This window comes from Procambarus clarkii, chromosome 53, assembly GCF_040958095.1.
Source record: "Procambarus clarkii isolate CNS0578487 chromosome 53, FALCON_Pclarkii_2.0, whole genome shotgun sequence".
Lineage (NCBI taxonomy): Eukaryota > Metazoa > Arthropoda > Malacostraca > Decapoda > Cambaridae > Procambarus > Procambarus clarkii.
Genome location: NC_091202.1, coordinates 23,352,792 through 23,373,069, shown reverse-complemented (window position 1 = coordinate 23,373,069; position 20,278 = coordinate 23,352,792). Strand labels below are relative to the sequence as shown.

Sequence of the window (20,278 nt, the reverse complement as noted above, 5' to 3'; positions counted from 1 at the left end):
TGTTGTAAATGTAGCGACGTGTTGTGATAGCTGAGACGAGGCCTATAACAGAGAGCTGGGAGCTTGGCCGAGGCCTGGCGTAAAGTGCTCGAATGCGGCTGAACCAGAGCCAAAAATCAGTCACCAAAGGACCTCTCAAGAAGTTAGCAGACTCATTCTTCGCCAGAAAAGTAGGCTGCAAACGAACAAACTGCCCACCAAAAGAAACAGCTTTAAAAATACAGCTTTAAGAAACACGTCTCGAACTGAAGGGAAAATCATAAACCGAATTGAGGAAAGAGAGAGAGAGACCAAAATCCGGTCAAGAGAGCAGGAGGAGCAACACTGCCTGGAGGGAAAAACACACGAGACAACCTGTGGACCGGCACTGTGGAGGTGTCAACACACAACACAAGCAACAGAGGCTCCACCAACACCAACCGATAAGTGGTGACAGTATTAGGCTTGAGCTGCTGATCATAAACCAACTATGGCAAAAAATACAGGACAGCTCTGACTGACGCCAAAGAATCTAGAATGGAACCACCTGGGACTTCTCCCAGTTCACCAGGAACCTGAACCTGGTGACCTAAAATAGAATCAGATCCTTGGCCAGCTAACATGAGGGCTGACTGTGGGCCCCCACACCAGCCAGTCATTGAGGCAGGCCAACATACGAACCCCTAAGAGATGTAGCTGGACCACAATGACCCATGCTTACCTAGTAAACATGTAGGGGATGGGGGATCAGATTCAAGTCAAAGGGAAGAACTGTGAAGCGGTAAGGCTGACACCCCACAACAAAACCTTGTCAGTCCTTGAACCTGGGAAGCAGAAAAACATCCTGGAGGTCCAGGGACAGATCAAGGACGCTCCATACGTCTGCCGAATCCTGCTTCAGGACCAGGAACAACTGAGACACCCACAAAGGGATGAGGTCATCTCGAGTCCAACCAACCCACAATGATTTGCTGCAGTGCCTGGGCAGATTCCTCACCCTTAAGATTCAACCCCAAAAATAGGGAAATCATGACCAACTCCACAGGCTGAAAGAAACGACCCAAAAAGCCCATGGATTGTGGGACCACGAGCTGGCAACATGAGCCACATGACCCCCACAGTGGCATTGAAGAAACAAACCATGAAAGGGCCAGAACACACAAGCAGAACCATTCCACAATGCGATACATAGTTGCAACGTCGAGCAAAGGAGGCACTCGCACCAGGAAGTGCAATGGCCCAAGAATCGGATCCACCCTGAGGACCTACCTCGACTAACAGCATGCGAGGCACCCACCTTACCAAACCACATCGTAGTGGAGGCAGAACCCCAGCAAAACAGCAAGTGATCAGTAATGTGGCAATAGAAAGTAATCGCAGACATAACCTATGCACGGACATCCTCGGGAAAGAGGAGAGATGATTAGGGGAAAGCAGAACAAAAGGGTAAGAGACAAAGCTAAATCTAAAGAATAGCCCAATACAGCCTGTTGATGCACAAGATGGGTAAAATAAAATGCTTCCAATGGTCCCTGAAGAGGAGGGGGGCATGCATTTTGAGCAAGGCTGCCAAGGCCGGAACCACAGGTCTCGAGGCCTTCACACCTCCACATCCAGAGTGGACCGGAACGATGCCACATCCTCACAGAGCTGCTCAGAAAGCCCCTCCACGAGAACCCAAACATGCAAAACCACCAATTGCGAAAGCACTAATCGTCCTCTGTAATAAGTGCCTCAGAATGGTGCAGGCAGCTGCGAATGGAGCTACCATTTGCCTCTTTGCTCTGGCACTCTCCTTGGAGAGCACCAGAGCAAACAGGCCGGTTCCCAAGCAAAGCATAAAACGGAACTCGCTTGCCAATCAAGTATACAGCTCCTTGCCAAGCCCCGAAGGAGAGAGAGGGTCATCAGCCAGACAGGATAAACCTGAGACCTTACAGCCAATAAGCAGAGACAGACGTGTACTGAAAAGAGGTCCGAGTTCTGCAGGAGGTACCAAGAGAAATCTGTGGTAACCAATGAAGGCACAATACAGGAAGATGGAAACCTTTGAAAATATGACTCTCGAGGCATTGAAAGGGACTTTAAATCAAACCCAGCATCTGAGCAATGCAGACAATGAGTCACAATAATGTGGCTGAAGATATGGATGTTTTGTTCACACACTCGAGTCCATGGTTCATTTCTTTAGGAAATACAAAATTGCTGCATAAATTCATCAATTTTATTGAATAAACAAAAGTACAGTAAGGGGACCCTCTAATCATCAAAACTAAACTGAAGATTATATTTTTGACAAATTAATAATGGAAAATTTAATACATATTGAAACAAAGTTAAACAGAATTAGAGTTGGTAAAAATTGTCATAGTTTAAAAAGGCACACTTCTTGAAAATAAGGCATTTTCAATCAAAATTTAGCTTTCTCGATTTCTTTTAATTTCTTTCCATAAACTCAACAATATCTTGGCTACTGCCAAATGAATCTTCACTCACCAGACACACACACACAAAAGCAAATGACAGTAGGGAGACGGTGTGCAGGCCAGAAAACTTAACTAAATTTGGCACCACTGTGGACCAACATCCATTCATGCAACTAAGATATTGAACTAAAGAATACAATAGTAAAGACAATATTATATTGTCCCAAATAAAAACAATGTCTTGCAGAAAACAATGTCTCGGTATCAAAACTGGCAAGTAATTTTAAGTATGGTGTCTACAAGCAACTTTGAAACCTAATTATTAAAGACCAACAATAATTTCCTGCAACAAGAAGAGATGACAGCTTAATAAGCAGTTTGGATATGGTCGGTCCTTAGAATACTTGGAACAAATTTAACATTAGCTGTACAGCTCCATACAAGAGAGATGCCACACGTGGTGCCCATAGAGATGACAAGTAATTGTAAATCAAATTAGAGATAAATGAACACAAGTACAATAAATGCTTCACAAAAATATATTTGTACTCTATAAGTCCAAGGTCATGCGCCTTGAAAACATAAAAATTGAAATACTTGTATGTCGGTTTATTGAAATATACCTTTTCTCTGTACTGTACTGAACAGTGGCTAGTAAAACCAAAACCATACATCCTTCCAAGGAGGAAAATAAATATATACACTTTGAGCTGCATATTTGACCTTTGACCTTTGCAAGTTTAAAGGATCCTCAACACTTTTTTTTTTCTTTTTACAAAAAATGTTTGAAACAATCGGTAAAAAAAAATTGGGAAAATTATACATTTTGACAATGTTGTAGTGGAGTTTTGATATCAAAAAAAATTATGAGCTTTTTCTCGTAATATTTGAATGCATCCCTCTTCCCCAATGTGCGTTTGTTTATATATTACAGTCAGCAGTGGGACATATGGGAAGGAAGGCCTCAGTTGCAAATTTGTTTTTAATTTTTCAGGCAAAATGCATGATATTTGATCACTGCAATGTAAAATTAAGCATCACTAAATAAAATTCTCAAGATATTCTCACCAAAACAATTATTTTTCAGAGGATGAAAACTCTCAAACTCCTTTCTTATGTTTGCATTAATTCAACAAAGATTCTTTACTTATCATGCAATTCTCAACATTTTTTCCAATGTTACTTTAAATGCAGGTAAACACAATTTTTATTAATATTCAGTATTTGACTTTGGCATAATGCACCATATTTCATTTTAGCTATCACTCAACTTTTATATATACTGTATATTGTTATATATAACAAATAATCTCACTAAAATTCACAGGACATATGACATTTAAATAATTTATTATTAAAGAGCACGATCAAATTAAAATATAAACTCTTAAATAAGCCTGAATAATTAATTTGCAATATAACACTGAAACAAGCAGCATTTTTTGCCATATTCTTTTGGGGGTTAATAATTTGTTTCTCCATTTTCAAGTGAGCTGGTGCAAATATTTTCAGTTTCTATTGAACAGCATTTGTCAAACAAAAATTTTATCATAATCTCAATGTTTTATATTTGATCTTTGTTAACTCAATCAAGACCCTTAACATAAGTCAATAAGTAACTAATTATCAAAAGAAGGCACCAAATTGGGAAGGCTATGTACCCTTAACATAAATATTCAGTGAACTTTATACAGGCAACATAATAAATTTTGTTGTCTAGTTCCCCATAAATCCCACAAATAAGTGCCAAATACTGGCAGATATCTTAGCACCATAATACTTCTACTACTGTATAACAGTAAAATTATAAAATAAATACTGGCTACAGATACTTTTAAAGTACTGTACAACTAACGTAATGACAGGCATCATACACACACACAACACCTTTAACCCAAGGAAAATCTTGCTGTTTTTAAAGCACATGGCAATACAAAATAAGTACATGTAGTACTGATATTGCATTATTTGATATTTTACATTATAAATGCATTTTAAGAATATTTTGTATGACAAAATTATATACTGTACAGGGAATTCCCACTTTACTAACATTCTCTCAGGACCCCCCTGTACCCACTTCATGCATAAAATCATTGTACAAACTTTCCAGAATCCTCCCTTTGAATTTTGCGGCAGTGTGCTAACACATTCCCGTGGCAGGTGGAGTACTGTACAGTACTGTATTGTATTGTACAAAACAGCTGTTGGGTATTGTCAAGTCATACTCAACACTTTTCGACAGCTTATTTTCCAATTGTCAACACTATATACAGTATTGTATATATATATATAAAGTATATCATTTTGTTAGAATGTATTAACTTTGATTATGCCATATTAGCCTCATATAGGTTAGATTAGGTTTGTTTGGTTAAGATTAGGTTTGGCCGAGATCGATTAGCTAGCTTTTATAATACGTTGGTGAACCACTGTGTGCAAGATGTGACTTCTGTGAAACCCATGCTGCCTCAGTCAACATTTTCTTGCACCCAGACTAGCCGGTGCTGTACTTTCTTTGGAAAATACCATTAACAATGGCCGATAGGAAGACGAAGAGTGTTGATAATGCACCAGTGCCAAGGAAAAGGCAAGCCAGTACCTTGTCAACCCAGAGATGAAGTTAGCCAAGAGACTAGCAGAGGCATTTAAGCTCTCATATATGATGGTTTGGCAATTTTGGAAGAGCAAGACAACAATGCTGAGATATCAAAAGTTTCAAAAATTATATTTAATAGCCTTGCACCTTACAAGCAAATTTACCTGGAAAAGAAGATAGTTGTGCAAACTACTTTGAGAAAATATTTCCTAACAAAGTCTCTAGCCCAGCCTCTCAAAAAGTCACTATTAATTGCCTCAATATTCTTTAAGAAAAAGTCTGACCCAAAACCATCAACTTAGGCAGCAGCTAGTGACAATGATGATGACCCACAGGTGTTTGCCACCAACCCATTATCTCCCACATCAATCATAGCCAATGACACTGAAAATGATCAGCCACCCTCTGCCATGGATGAATCGCCACCCTCCTCCGATCCTGCATCACTTCCCTTTTTATATGTCCGAAAAATTTTGATTTTACAAAGGTTTTTGGTGACCCCGAAATGCATTTCCCATTTAATAGCATTGCATCTATGGAAAATCTCCGTGTCCCAAACAACTGCTTTACACACACACTTTCTCAGAATGTAACTTGTTCATAGTTGGGGAACTGCCTGTACTTCTACATAGTTAAAATATTGGTTGATATGAGTATTTTACAACTAAAATGTTACCTATCAAGAGTGCCCACAGACCTCTGTGACACAAGTGACAACACCACAGCAAAAGTACATTCATAAAATTCTCCACATTGGGAAATTTGTCGTAAACTATTAAAAGTTCTCTAGTACAGTATGTAAATTCTTAATGAGCAACTCGATATAATTATACATTCAATGCAAATCTAACAAGAATGTACTCAATGTCAAATCAGCATTGAAAAAGTCATCAATACTTCATCATATTACAGTGTTTGTTTATTATATATATATATATGTCCATAAGATGTATCATTCTGCCAGGGCTGCACTTTGCAAAACTTAAAAAATTATTACCCAGGAAAACATTTAAATCTCGGATAGCATCAAATACTTTGCCAAATACTCAATCTCCATCAGTAGAGAGAGACTCAAGGCTACACTCTTGAATATGAAAATATTATGTCACACTAGGAGATATTTTACGTCACTTGAGTGTGGCCTGGATCTTCCACAAGACTAAGTGTCTTGTGCGCTCATAGGTGAAGTACTGCTCAAAGTCAGTGGAGAGCTGCTCCATCGTCCAGTCAATCTGAGAGAGATTCTGAGAAGCCAGCCACTCGAGGCCCTGCAGGAAGTGCTCATAACATGGAGCTACGGTGTCCATGTCCTCTTGGGTGAAGACAAATCTGTCACAAGAAGCAAATACAAAGTTGATGGATGAACTTATGATTTATGCATTAATTTCAAACTTTTATGGTTTAGGCTTGAATAGGGTAAGGGCTATTGCAACTTTTATTCTGCATATTATAATTTATTAAGAATTATATTAATAAAGTAAAAGTGATGATAATTTACTAGTACTAGCAAATAAAATAAACTGATCAAGATTTAAGAAGAAAGAAATGCAATGGAACAATTAAAGGATCATAGAAAAAAACAGCATTGAATGTAATGAATCACCATTTGCTGGGTGAGCCCCGGAGGCTCTCTGGTGCTATTGGACTGATATTAGCTATATTAGTCTGGGGCTTCAGTCATACAGAGTTCTATGCCTACCAGGAACCATGAGCCAGAACCTGGTCCCCTCAGAGGCGAAGGGAACAATGACCTATAAAAACTCCACTCTTTGAGAGTATATTTATGGCTGCCATTGACCGAGGTTAAACACCCAGAAAGGTAGGTGCCTCAAAACAGACCCAGACTGGTAGAAAAGTGCAACCGTACAGTACAGTTACATCAACAACATTTCAAGCATTGGTTATGCACTTTTTATCAGAGTTGAACCTCACACTGAAAAAAATTCTAATGGAAGACATGAGACATGTCCTGCATGAATGGAAGAAACAAACAAAACAATCATAACGAGTAAGTAAATACTGTAATGTGAAGCATCAAGTTATTTTGCACAAAAAGATAAAAAATATAATAGGCTATTTTTCTTCATATGTTATCCAAGTCTTACTCACCTCTTTTCAAGAGCAACATACAAGCTTTTGTTTGGTGGGTCACTCATCAGACGAAGGATTGTTCTGAAGAAGGCATCAGTTAGCTGGTCATGGTACACCACTGCGGGGAAGATGGGAAAAACAAGAGTAATTTATGCAGTTTTCTCCTACAATTCTATTTCACAAGCTTTCCTTTTGTCTATGTCGCTTCACTATAGGTCAGCAGTGTGCTGACACTGCACTACAGGGTCAGCAGTGTGCTGACACTGCACTACAGGGTCAGCAGTGTGCTGACACTGCACTACAGGGTCAGCAGTGTGCTGACACTGCACTACAGGGTCAGCAGTGTGCTGACACTGCACTACAGGGTCAGCAGTGTGCTGACAATGCACTACAGGGTCAGCAGTGTGCTGACACTGCACTACAAGGTCAGCAGTGTGCTGACACTGCACTACAGGGTCAGCAGTGTGCTAACACTGCACTACAGGGTCAGCAGTGTGCTGACAATGCACTACAGGGTCAGCAGTGTGCTAACACTGCACTACAGAGTGAGAGAGAGTGCGAGAGAGAGCGCGCGCGCGCTCTCTCTCTCTCTCGCGCGCGCGCTCTCTCTCTCTCTCTCTCGCGCGCGCGCTCTCTCTCTCTCTCTCTCTCGCGCGCGCGCTCTCTCTCTCTCTCTCTCTCTCTCTCTCTCTCTCTCGCGCGCTCTCTCTCTCTCTCTCTCGCGCGCGCTCTCTCTCTCTCTCTCTCTCTCTCGCGCGCGCGCTCTCTCTCTCTCTCTCTCTCGCGCACGCGCTCTCTCTCTCTCTCGCGCGCGCGCTCTCTCTCTCTCTCGCGCGCTCTCTCTCTCTCTCTCGCGCGCTCTCTCTCTCTCTCTCGCGCGCTCTCTCTCTCTCTCTCTCTCTCTCTCGCGCGCTCTCTCTCTCTCTCTCTCTCTCTCTCTCTCTCTCTCTCTCTCGCGCGCGCTCTCTCTCTCTCTCTCTCTCGCGCGCGCTCTCTCTCTCTCTCTCTCTCTCTCTCTCTCTCGCGCGCGCTCTCTCTCTCTCTCTCTCGCGCGTGCTCTCTCTCTCTCACGCGCGCTCTCTCTCTCTCTCGCGCGCGCTCTCTCTCTCGCGCGCGCTCTCTCTCTCGCGCGCTCTCTCTCTCTCGCGGAGAGAGAGAGAGATGCGTAGACTGCACCTTCTCAAGGCTGCCAGAAAGTATTTACACAAGCTTCACAAGAGACTAATACACAAGATGGAGAGACAAGCAGGGATAACAGTAAAGATAATATGTGAACCAGATAACATTGGTAATATAAAGAAGTTAAGAAACATAAGTACATACAGCATTTAAGAACCTAATAGGAGGCTTTCAAATCCCTATACATTGTTATGGGAGATGATTACTAAAGTACACAGCACTGACATGGAATCTGCACCTTATGAAGCATACAAGGAAACTTGAGAAAATACAGAGGTCTGCAACTTGAGTAGTGCTTAAAGTTAGAGAGAGGAGCCATGAGGACAGAGTGAGGGAACTCACCCTCACATCTCTAAGAGGAGAGCAGAAACAATGGGGTATATAACTACTACATATAAGATACTGAGGGGAATAGACAATATGGACAGGGGCAGCCTGTTTAAATTGGAAGGACATAGGACCAGAGGACATTAGTGGAGGTTGCATACATCAGTTAAGTGCACCAGTCATGAAGTTTTACCATCAGCAGCCAGAAGGATCGAGACACTTTTTTTCACATCCATTATCTCGTCAATTGTGGCATGATTAAAGAAGTCAATCTCCTTCACTTCTACACTGGCCTTCAACAGATCCGTATTCCTTTTGATGTTGCGATCAATGAGTTCCAATATGTCACCGCGATCAATATCTGAAAAAACACACACATACTAACAGTAAATATAGTCGAGTCATAACAGGGTGATCAATGAACATATATTTAACACCCTTATCTTGAGTATATCTTGAGATGATTTCGGGGCTTTTAGTGTCCCCGCGGCCCGGTCCTCAACCGGGCCGGGCCCCTTAATAATAATAGGGGCCCGGCCCCTATTATTATTATTCCCCGTGTTGTACCCATTCATCCATGTAAATACTTCAACCATGTCAACTCCTTTCACTTCACTTTTTAAGAGAATTAAACTTTCTTAATCTTGTGCAGAGTCAGACACTGAGCCCAAAGGGCCAGATACCAAGGCTGAGGAGACAACCTTTGCAACCTTACCTTTAGGTCCTTCCGGGGCTTAGCATCCCCGCGGCCTGGTCATCGACCAGGCCTACTGGTCGACCTTCGTCAAACTTGCAACGGATCCAAATGGAACCATCTCCAAGTAGGCAAGAACCCGACACCAGGCTTATAGACTTGCTGGGATCCCGAACTAGCCAGTAGTTGAGGAAGGCCACAACACAACCACCCAACAGATCTAAAACAGGTCACCACCATCAACCTGGTGAAGGTCCACAACCCATTCTTTTGTTTAGATAGTACGTTTTGTAACTATGTGCACCATCGTACATACATAGACATACTCGACAATTAGATGATAGTAAAATTTAATACTATTCACTTCATAGAGTCTGAAAATATATATATAGTATAACACATATATGTACTATATTATGCCACCATCCAAAAATTGGAATGCAACACCAGGCAGACCTGAGCTAAAGTGGTCATACAAAAGTGGTAAGCAATATGTAGCCATCAATGATATAACCTCTTCCACTCTACCACTAACTGTAGGAGTACCACAGGGTAGCACCTTAGTATCTCTGCTATTTCTTATATACATCAATGATTTGTCAAGTCTCTACCATTCTTAAACCTATACTATTTGCTGACAATACTACCTTCATCTATTCAGACCCCAACCCAAACACACACACACACACACACACACACACACACACACACACACACACACTAAATAATATTGTAAGAAACTAATTAAAACCATCCACTCATGCATGTCAATCAAACTCACACTAAACATAGAAAAGAACTACATTTCAATTGGAAGTAAATCATCAAACCAAATTTACCTTTAGATAGACAATGTTAACATTAGCATTAAAAATTATAAAAATAAGTTCCTTGCCCTGTACAGAGACAAGAGACTAAACCTCAGCACTCACATACTACACCCAAAATAACAGTTGAATGTAATGAAACGCCATTTTCTGGGCGAGTCTCCCCAGAGCTATCCAGGCTGATATGAATATCCTCAACTTTTGCATCAGTCGATGTGGGTGGAGTTCTAGGCCTACCAGGGATCACGAGCCAGAACCTGGCCCCCTCAGAGAGGCACGAGGAGCAATGGCCCATAGAATGCACATGTGATTTTGGAACATTCTATATCTGCCATCGACAGGGACAGGCACCCAGAAAGCTAAGCGCCCCAAAACAAACCCCTATTCTGGTTAAAAATAATGAAAATAGATAAACAAGTGGACAGAACTCCCCAAATGAAAACGAGCAAACGAGCATGACGTCACACGAGATGCACCGCATGTCTGCGCAACTCCCTTCCCAGAAGGGGGAAGGGGGGAACCCCAGACCCCCCTTGCCGGCGATCCACACCCCCAGTTCTGAGGCTGAATATCAAAATACACGAAAACTGCCGACTGGAGGGAGGGAGGGAGGGAGGGAGGGAGGGGGAGAGGGTTGCCGGGGAGCCTCTGGGACTCACCCAGAAAATGGCGTTTCATTACATTCAACGCTGGTTTTCTTGGGGTAGCCCCTACAGCTCCCTGGAGCTACTTCACCAAAGACGAAAAATAAAGAAGACTTACCCAGGAGGCAGTTGGTGCTCACATCTCTACTCGAAGTCAAGACAACGGCTGCAACCGCCAAACAAATGCGACACAAGCCCGTCTAGGCCCAGACATATTTACGAGGTAGTGTGCAACCAGGACCCTGTATGACCGCCAAAAACCTGGTGCCCGAATGTCAGCCCAGAACATGTTACCAAAGATGGCAGCAAGAGCAGCAAACTTACGAATGTCATGGGCACGGGGATAGACCACAGGCTAGTTAGACTTAATAACCCTGTGGACGACCTGAGAGACCCATAACCACGAACAGGGAAGAAGGGAAACCGGATCAACCCAAAGCTCGTCCCCGGACACAGAAGCCGTGGAGCGCAAATAACGACGGATGGCTGCAACCGGACACAACACATGATGCACCCCCGGCCTGACCAATCAAGCATCAACAACCCAAGGAGCCCTCTGGAAAGCAGCAGTCTCATTCTTCGGCAGGAAAGGAGGAAACGGCTGTAGACGAACAAACCTATCACCATGACCAAAATAGCAGAAACCCCCTGCGCCGGAGAAGAGTATGAAGCTCTGCAACCCAACCCCCAGAAGCCACCAACAGGAAAAAAACCTTAGAAAAAAAATCCTGAACCGAAGGGGCCACAACAAACCGAGGAGAAGAGAGAGAGGAGAGAACTCTGTCCAAAAGACCAGCACGGCATAGGGGGCGCATGAGCAGGCCGGAGGTGAAACAACGCACGAGACAGCTTGCGAAATGGTGTAAAAGTAACACCTATACCGAAAGCAAGCTGCAGCGGCTCCTCCAGCGCCGCACAATACGAGGCGACAGTATTTGGCATAATATGACTGTCCTGGAACAACCACAAGAGAAAAGACAACACCACCCAAACCGAAAGTGAAGTACTGTACAATGACGAAGAGTCAAAAATAAACAGAAGGACCTCCAGGAAGCTTCATACTGCTGCAAAGATGAAGCCCGCAGGTCACCATCAAGGAAGCCACCTGATTACCATACAGATGGTGATAAATTTGAGTTAAAAATATCTGCTGAAAGAGGCGGAGTCACGGAAAAACCGTGGCTCCAGAAAAACCGGAGCCACGGTTTCCTATGTTCCCCGGAATACGACCCCACCAAATCTTTTAACAACCAGGTATCCATTTTACTGTTGGGTTAAACAGAGGATACAGTTAAGGATTGACGCCCATTAAATCCTCCCCGGCCAGAATACGAACCCAGTTGTCGAACAATACTCCCTACCCAGAGCCAAACAAAGGCCACGAAACCCCAGCTGGCCCCAAGGGCGGGGTCAATGCCGAGCAGCAGTACAGTGGTACCTCGGAATGCGATTGTCCCTGTATGCGAGATTTTCGGAAGGCGAGGTGTATTTACTCCAAAAATTTGTCTCAGAAGGCGAGGGTTACTTCGGGAGGCGAGTTTGGACGCGAGTTTGTTGATACGCGTACAGCCGACCTAGCGCGTTCGTCGCCCCTCCGCCCCTCAGTTTATTATTGTCTCGCGCTCAGTGACTACCCCCACATCAATTCTTCTCGCGGATTTTCAGTGTTTTGTTGGATTTTTGGTGATTTGTCTATACAATTTGTTATTATATATCTCACCATGGGTCCCAAGAAAGCCAGTGGTAAGGATAAAGGCCAGAAAGCTCATGTGAGGATGACAATAGAGGAGAAACAAGAGATCATTCGGAAGCATGAGAACGGTACACGTGTTGTTGAACTTTGTAGGCAGTACAACAAAGCCACATCAACAATATGCACTATACTTAAGAAGAAAAATAAGATTATGGGTGCTAAAGTGGCAAAAGGAGTAAGAACATTAACGGCACAAAGACCACAAATACTTGAAGAAGTGGAAAAGTTGTTATTAATTTGGATACACGACAAGGAGTTGAGGGGTGATAGTGTTTCGGAGGCCATTATTTGTGAGAAAGCCAGGGTGTTGCACGAAGACCTTCTAAAGAATACCCCTGCAACGAGTGATGCAGATAAGAAAGAGTTTAAGGCAAGCAGGGGCTGGTTTGAAAAATTTAGAAAGAGAAGTGGTATCCATAGTGTTACAAGGCATGGGGTTATGTGATGTGATTATGGAAGGGGACTCCCCTTCCAAACAGTAACTCCTCTCCTCCTCCCCCCTCCTCACCATCTTCCATACGCCTACAGCACTCGACAGCAAGGTAAGTAATAACTGGAACACAGTTTTGTAGGTTTATTTAGATGAATTAGGTAAATTAGGTATAAAAATTTAGTTTGATGTGGGGTTTTTGGGGTAGTCAGGAACGGATTAATTCATTTCCCTTTATTTCTTGTGGGGAAATTAACTTCGGAATGCGAGTTTTCGGAAGGCGAGGCGTCTCCAGGAACGGATTAAACTCTTATTCTGAGGTATGCCTGTAAATCCTTACGGGAGTAAGATCCCAAAGGCCCTAGGGAAGATAACCTTAGAACCCAAGGATAGTACCAACAGAGCACTTAGGAAGGGTAGCCCTAAGTGCATTCAGCCCCAGTACACTAAGTTCACCAGGCCACTGCACCACACTCAGCCGGCAACACCACAAGGGCACAAATGCCTGACAGAAAACTGAAGCCAGAGTCGACAACCACCCCAGACAGCTTCAGTCTACGAACTGGAGTGTGTGTAGCCGGTGCAGGGGTCTGGGGCTCCCCCTCCCCTCCCCCTCTCGGGGAGAGGCGGGAAGGAGAGCTGCAGGGACAAGTGGCGCAACAGTGGTTGATGACGTTTGCTTGTTTCCTTGTTTCTTTTGGGGGAGTTTTGGTTTCTCTGTTCCATTTGACTTGGGATGCCTATCTTTCTGGGTGCCTAACCTCAGTCAATGGCAGACATGGAATATTCCCAAACACAGGGGGGTTTCCTTAGGCTATTGCTCCCTGCACCTCTCTGAGGGGAAGGGGGGCCAGGTTCTGGCTCGTGGTCCCCGGTAGGCAGAACTCCATTGACTGAAGCCCCAGATTAAGGTAGCTAATATCAGTTTGATAGCTCCAAGGAGCCGACGGGGTTCCCCCACAGAAAAGAATGGTAGATGGTTGAAATAAGCAAGAAGTTTGTGGGTTTCAAAACTGACTGTAGTTTCAAAGTGTCATATGACAGTATTGGGAAGATGGAACACCATGAGCATAGCTTTTTCCTGTAACTACACTTTGGTAATTACCCTCTGAAATGTACAAGAACAGAGTCGACCAGAAGGGACTAATCAAACCTGAAAATAATTACAATACAGGTTAAGTATGTGTGATGATCTGTGGATTTTCTTCTAATGATTCCTCTCCAAGTTCAAGTATGTTTATTGAGACAAGAAAATACATGTCAAAGGAATAGAGTAGCTTAGGCTATTTCTACCCCCTCTACTTCAAGCCCCTCAAGGGGAGTGCACAGTTTCAGTGAGTACAAATCAAATCATGATACAAGAATCCCATTTAACATTGCAGGTTAATATAGCAAGCACAGCATGTAAGTGTTACACTCATGGGGCAAAGTGCTTGTAGCTCCTAAGTATTCTGTCTATCATACCATTATCACACATCCAAACACTTTGATGTGGTACACTACTTATGATCCCTCTCCCTAAGTTTATATGACAACTACACATTACTGACTCATCATCTTAACATACTATTCCTTCTAACAATCATAATCATGGCATAACAACATGCATATATTTATTAGTAAATATGTTTAGTTGTTGCTGACCATAAAAGACTTAAAAGATCTGAAGATTATTGGAAAATATAATTTCCTGAAATATGAACTACTGAATATGAATGCAAGATATTTAAAAATTAAAAGAACATCAGTTACATGCAGGGAGAAATTATGGAAGATTTCCATAAATAAGAAATTATCCAGCACAGAAGAGTAATTTTTGAAAAACTAACCTGAGATAATGACTTGCTTGGCTAGCATGGCAGCCACTATAGAGGTGAGACCAACTCCTGAAGCCACCTCCAGAATGTGTGCGTCTCTGAAGATGTCTGGATTGTTAAGAATAAAATCCGCCATGAACAGGGCTCCACGCCACACTTGCTCACCCACCAGGTCGAGGGTCGTAGCACTCTGGTGTTCTGTTGGCAAAACATTAAATATTTTAATCACATTACCATATTTTTAATCTACATTAGCTTAATCAAATAACCTGTTCCCATTATTCATCTGGGTGTCTTGTACAGTCAACTTAACTTAACCAACTTAACATAATACAGTACAAACCATCCACTCATAATACAAACACTCATCCAGTACCCAACCATTTCTGTCCCACCATCCCACCTGGAAATCGAACTCAGGTTCCCTGATTGTGAGTCAAGACCAAAGTCAACTGTACTACCAGAACCTGACGTTGGTCAAAGTACCCTATTTGTGCTTGTGACGAAGGCCGAGGGTAGTTACCGAGGGCTTCAAACTCAGATACAGTAAGTACAGTACCTTGAAATCTCAAGTACTGCCTTCCCAGTTTGGAGTAGTAACGAAATTACCACGAGATGGCAAGGCAAGACATGGATACCCTATTAAACCACGCATCCCATACCAAAGCGCTGGACACCTTATGACAAAATAATAAAATTCCCCAAATGTGTGTGTTAGCTTTGCCAATACTGTACATAGTGACCTACAGTACTTTCAACCTCACCAATTACACTACAATAAAATATAGTATAGGGGCCTCATAGCCTGGTGGATAGCGCGCAGGACTCGTAATTCTGTGGCGCGGGTTCGATTCCCACACGAGGCAGAAACAAATGGGCAAAGTTTCTTTCACCCTGAATGCCCCTGTTACCTAGCAGTAAATAGGTACCTGGGAGTTAGTCAGCTGTCACGGGCTGCTTCCTGGGGGTGGAGGCCTGGTCGAGGACCGGGCCGCGGGGACACTAAAGCCCCGAAATCATCTCAAGATAACCTCAAGATAAGTGTAACAAATTAAAGTTTAATCCTTTCATTGACCATGCAAACTGGTCCCCTGAGGATCTATCTGTAATGTTGATTTGTTTGATATTTTTTACACATTTCAACTATCAGCATCTCTTAGAAGACAACTTACCTCTTTCTTTTGGAATGAAGAGGTTTTGCTCTAAGATCAGTTGAAGGCAACAGACGTAGGAATTATCCACACAAACACAATGATGAACATGCAGACAACAGCAAGAAGAAAACACAAAATGAGTGTCAATACACAGGTTAAAAGGTGCAACCGGGCAATATCAAATGCACATTCTAATAAGCAAAATATTAACAGCATATATTATTCTCTCAACTAAATTAATCATGCAGGAAATTTGACAAATAAGCAAGACATAACAAATAAACAAAAATGTAATACTTTACTGAATTAATATTAGGCAACTTAAATATTAATATTACCATAGTGGCATAAAATACATGCAACAATAATGGATAAGGCAGTATTAAGCTAATAGGCTCGAAAAAACAAATTTGGCTGAAAAGCTCCGGGCTCAGCCTAGCCCGTGCTGCACGGGGGTTTTACTCCCAAGTAGCTGCATCTAAAACAACATGCAAAACTTAGCAAGAGTAGAGCACACAAGCCATGAAACTAACATGCACAACACATCTGAAATAGTGCATAACACACATCACACTTGCATAATGTATCAATACCACTACTATCACCCTATACATACATTAGGGTGATAGTAGCAATACATTAATTCCATTTTTAGGTTAAAGTCACCTGTCTCTGGACACTTAAGTTATAGACATTCTCTGTAGACTAATTTTTTGTTTATATTGTATTAGATTCATTGCAAAGGTTACAGTATGAATCAAGAGACATTGTTCTATAAATGTACACCTGACTGCAAGCTGTACAGTACATGTAATTGTAATGGAGATGATGATGATTATGAATAATTCTAATATATGTACATTGGTTATATTAAATGATATAACGTATGATATTGCATTTTATTTGTATAAAGCCACTAATCATAAACAGCATCTCAAGCAGATCTTAAAACTAACAATATGATCATGTGATAAGAGTTGAGAGCTATTAACGTAATATTACTAATACAGAATAGGAAAATCCAAGAGAATTTAAAAATTCACACAGTGGAATATGAGCTATAGATTATAACATATGTAACAGCAATTACATAAGAAATAATCTTTGAAGAGAAAAATAACACACGCACAATTGGCTTATTTAGGATGAAGACTATATAAGGGATTTGTGTGTTTTGGCACGGTACAATTTCAGGCTCAATAAGCCACAATGTAAGACAGATCAACTCAGACACTTTTTCACCAACAAGATGGTGATGGTTTCAACAAGATGGTTAACCTATGGAATTGCCATCCTGCCAAAGCCATGTGTGTCAATTATCATGTTATTAATCAGGGTCATAATAATAACTGCAGGGTCAATAACCCTGCAGTTATTGTCTGGTGTTCAAACAGATGTAGGCATGTTTTGGGGGGGAAGCGCCTTGGTAGCTCCTGTTAGCTATCTCACTATGATTACTCCATATACAAGTCACATTAGTTGCAGGAGTTTTGTTTGGCCTTTCAGGGACAAGAACCAGAACCTGTACACCCCCTCCCCCCCTCCCCCTCACACAGAGTCGTAAAGAGCAAATACATTCTGCCATCTCACCGGAAAAGCATCCAGAAAGTCAGAGAAGTTTTACAGACAACTGCTGTGTTCACAAGACCCAGTCTCAAAACTGTCAAACCCCTCCCAAAATGACTATCAAAACCAAATAATTCACTCAAAACTAGCTTAAGCACGTTAGTACTGATCGCCGCCATGAGGCGTCCTGGGGCTCGGTTCTGTTGTCTAATGTGGTGCTCGGTGCATCACAGTAGTTTTCCATGGTCACCATCTCTCACGGCAGGTCCCATTTTCTAAGCCAAGTGCTAGCTATTCTAGGACGTGCTCTGTGGGGGCCATTTGTTTGTGTATCACTCCAATATAGTACTGTATTTGCCTCATGAGCATGTTTTCTATTGAGTGTTGTTGTGTGGACTTTGCTTTATGTGCTTCAAACAACATGCATCTAACAGTTACTTCCCCTGGGTGTTGATTTAGAACCACCCCTTGCATTTACAGTAACTTCTCAGGTGTGTCCACCGTTCACCCTTTTGAGGTCCAGCTGTGAAGCATCTTACCTTGGGTATTTCAAGGGTCACTTTATTCCTCTATTTTGGCCTGCAGTTGGGGCATTCAAGCTGTGTTGGAGTGTGCTAGGGGGTTCACATACTTTGTTTATTCAGCATGCTGGGGTTGTCATTTGCAGCCCCTAGTCCATAGAACTGATTCTGGTTCCCCAATTCTTTTGGCGAGCATCCCCAGTGCCTGGGAGTACATGTCTGGCTTATTACTGGCAGGCCCTAGTATTACCCCATAGGTCCCCAATCAGGTCACTTATACATAAAAGATGGCCAGTTGAGCCTGCTCTTACCATTTGTGACTTAGAAGGGTGTCTATGCACTTTGCTACATGGTAACGATCATTCCTTTTGCCTCCGCCATGCTGCCTGTTAGATCAGCAATACTCATGACCCTGAATCATGAAAGGTTTGTTCCACACGGGTTCTAATCCTATCTGATCCTACTTCTGCGGAGGAAACATATCAGGCAGTTGCTGCTTTACAGGCTCCGTTTGCCCAGGTTCAACATTCACAGCTTTGTGCTCAGTTGATTGCTCTGGGATTGCCCTGGATGGTGTTCAGGGACCCAAAATTGGAGGTGTTGGTGATCTACACCTTGGCTCCAGCCATGTCTCCTCTTCCATCCCTGACAGGTATATACCCTGCTTCTCTGCTTGAGGACTGCTTGTTTGTGTCTGCTCTCGACATGGAAGTGGGGCGAGTGGCAGCTTCATATATACAGCTGCCTGTGCCATTTACAACTTATCGCAGATCACGGGCGCATACGCACTTGGCGATGGTCATGTGTTTTTTATTCTTGCTGACTGGCTGCAGCGGTCTTCTCTGGGATGCTTGCACCCATCCTTTGGGAGGCAGTGGCAGCCTTTTATGCAACTCGCCTTGTCAGTCAGCAGGCCATCCTAGCCCAGTCTTTAGATTCTGCTTGGTCCTTAGCCCTTTTGTCCTCCTTCCCTTTTCAATATTCCTCTTTCCTGAGGATATTGTTGTGCAGTTTCTTTTGACAGTGGTTACTTCATGCCATCTGATTTCTTTGCCCTTTCAGCTTGTGTGTGTTTTTTTTTTTTTTTTTTTTTTTTTTTTGCTGTCTTTATGTTAGCTCTTACCTCTGGCTGTAGGGTTGGGGAGCTTTAAGATCTACTCGGGAGAGGGGTTCTGTTCCTATGGCCCAGGCAGGTAGTTTGTTCATTTGCAGCCTTCTCTGTTTCTAGCAAAAAATGGGTCAGTGGGATTCCAGAGGGGTCATTTGGTGAATGGCACTTGGTTGGTTTAGCTGGGGAAAGGAATCATTTCTTACATTCAGTAGAGACTCTTAACCAAAATCTGCAGCCCACTGGTTCTGCATCAGTGGCTGCTTTGTTGGTTGACACTTGTTTCCTTAGTTCTCTATTCTAAGGCTTTTATTTCTCAGTTTGTGTACTGTGTCATTAAGTCTAGCCAGCTTTCAGTCTACCCTCAAGCCCATGTTCCTAGATACCCAGCTTGGCTGTAGACTTCTCCAACATGTACTAATGGGCTTATTTTCTGGCTTGAAGATTTTAATGTTCTAACAGGGTCCTGAAGGCCCAATATTTAGTCAATGTTCTTGGTCATGGTTAGCCATGTCTCCTAGCCTGAGTTCTCTTCTTTGTCCTAGTGTCTGGTGCCTCTCCTCCTTTCTGCTAATTCCTGTTTTTGTTATCTGTGGTTAATTAGCTTTAGGGAACCACCAGTCTCTCACTCCAGAAACCCAGAATTGAATCTAATAAAATTCCTCTTTCTGGAGGAGCCCCAGTGGCTGATTCTCTTCCACCCCCCCTCCCTCTAGGTTTGTCAGTTCATCGTTGGATCGTTCATCAGCTCTAGAACCAAGAGGGGGAACCGGCTGAGGGTTGGGGCCAGGTTGCCTTCGTTTGTCGCGTCAAAAGAAATCACCACCTCCAACTACGCTGCCACGCATAGTTGGAGGTGGTGTTTGGTACTAATGAGTTTTTAGCTAGCTTGAGTGAATCCTTTGTTCTGAGTAAATCTTATGCAGAGTTGTTTGGTGGTTTCAAGGCTTTTTCTGTGAACCCTCCAGTTGTCTGTAAAGCTTTGCTGTCTTTCAGCCATTTTTTCTGGTAGATTGGCAGATTGTCACTTGTTCCCTGAACCTGTAAGAGGGGCCCAGGTTCTGACTCTGGTCCCAGTAGGCCAAACACAACTTCCACAACTGATTTTACTCTTATTTTTGTTTTTAATTTTGTTACTCTTTTAGTAAGAATAATCTCAGCAA

At 42.7% G+C, this 20,278-nt stretch overlaps 2 protein-coding genes across 6 annotated transcripts in view; one reads left to right on the top strand and one right to left on the bottom strand.

Moving 5' to 3' along the window:
• Positions 1-20,278, top strand: part of Sbat (LSMD1 domain-containing protein Sbat) — a 543,594-nt gene that overhangs the window by 369,923 nt on the left and 153,393 nt on the right. The window lies entirely within an intron of this gene.
• LOC123767067 (methyltransferase-like protein 22) overlaps positions 2,190-20,278 on the bottom strand; it is a 31,308-nt gene continuing 13,219 nt past the window's right edge. For 3 of the 5 annotated variants that reach the window (XM_045756539.2, XM_045756538.2, XM_069304793.1), the window contains 4 exons: positions 14,779-14,964; positions 8,795-8,962; positions 7,114-7,213; positions 2,190-6,333 (listed from right to left, as the gene is read on the bottom strand). In XM_045756539.2, coding sequence (XP_045612495.1) covers positions 6,132-6,333; positions 7,114-7,213; positions 8,795-8,962; positions 14,779-14,964 — 656 coding nt within the window. In that variant the 3' untranslated portion in view covers positions 2,190-6,131. Of the gene's footprint in view, positions 6,334-7,113; positions 7,214-8,794; positions 8,963-14,778; positions 14,965-15,938; positions 15,969-20,278 lie in introns of all 5 variants that reach the window. The other 2 variants (XM_045756537.2, XM_045756540.2) reach the window with 1 other exon arrangement.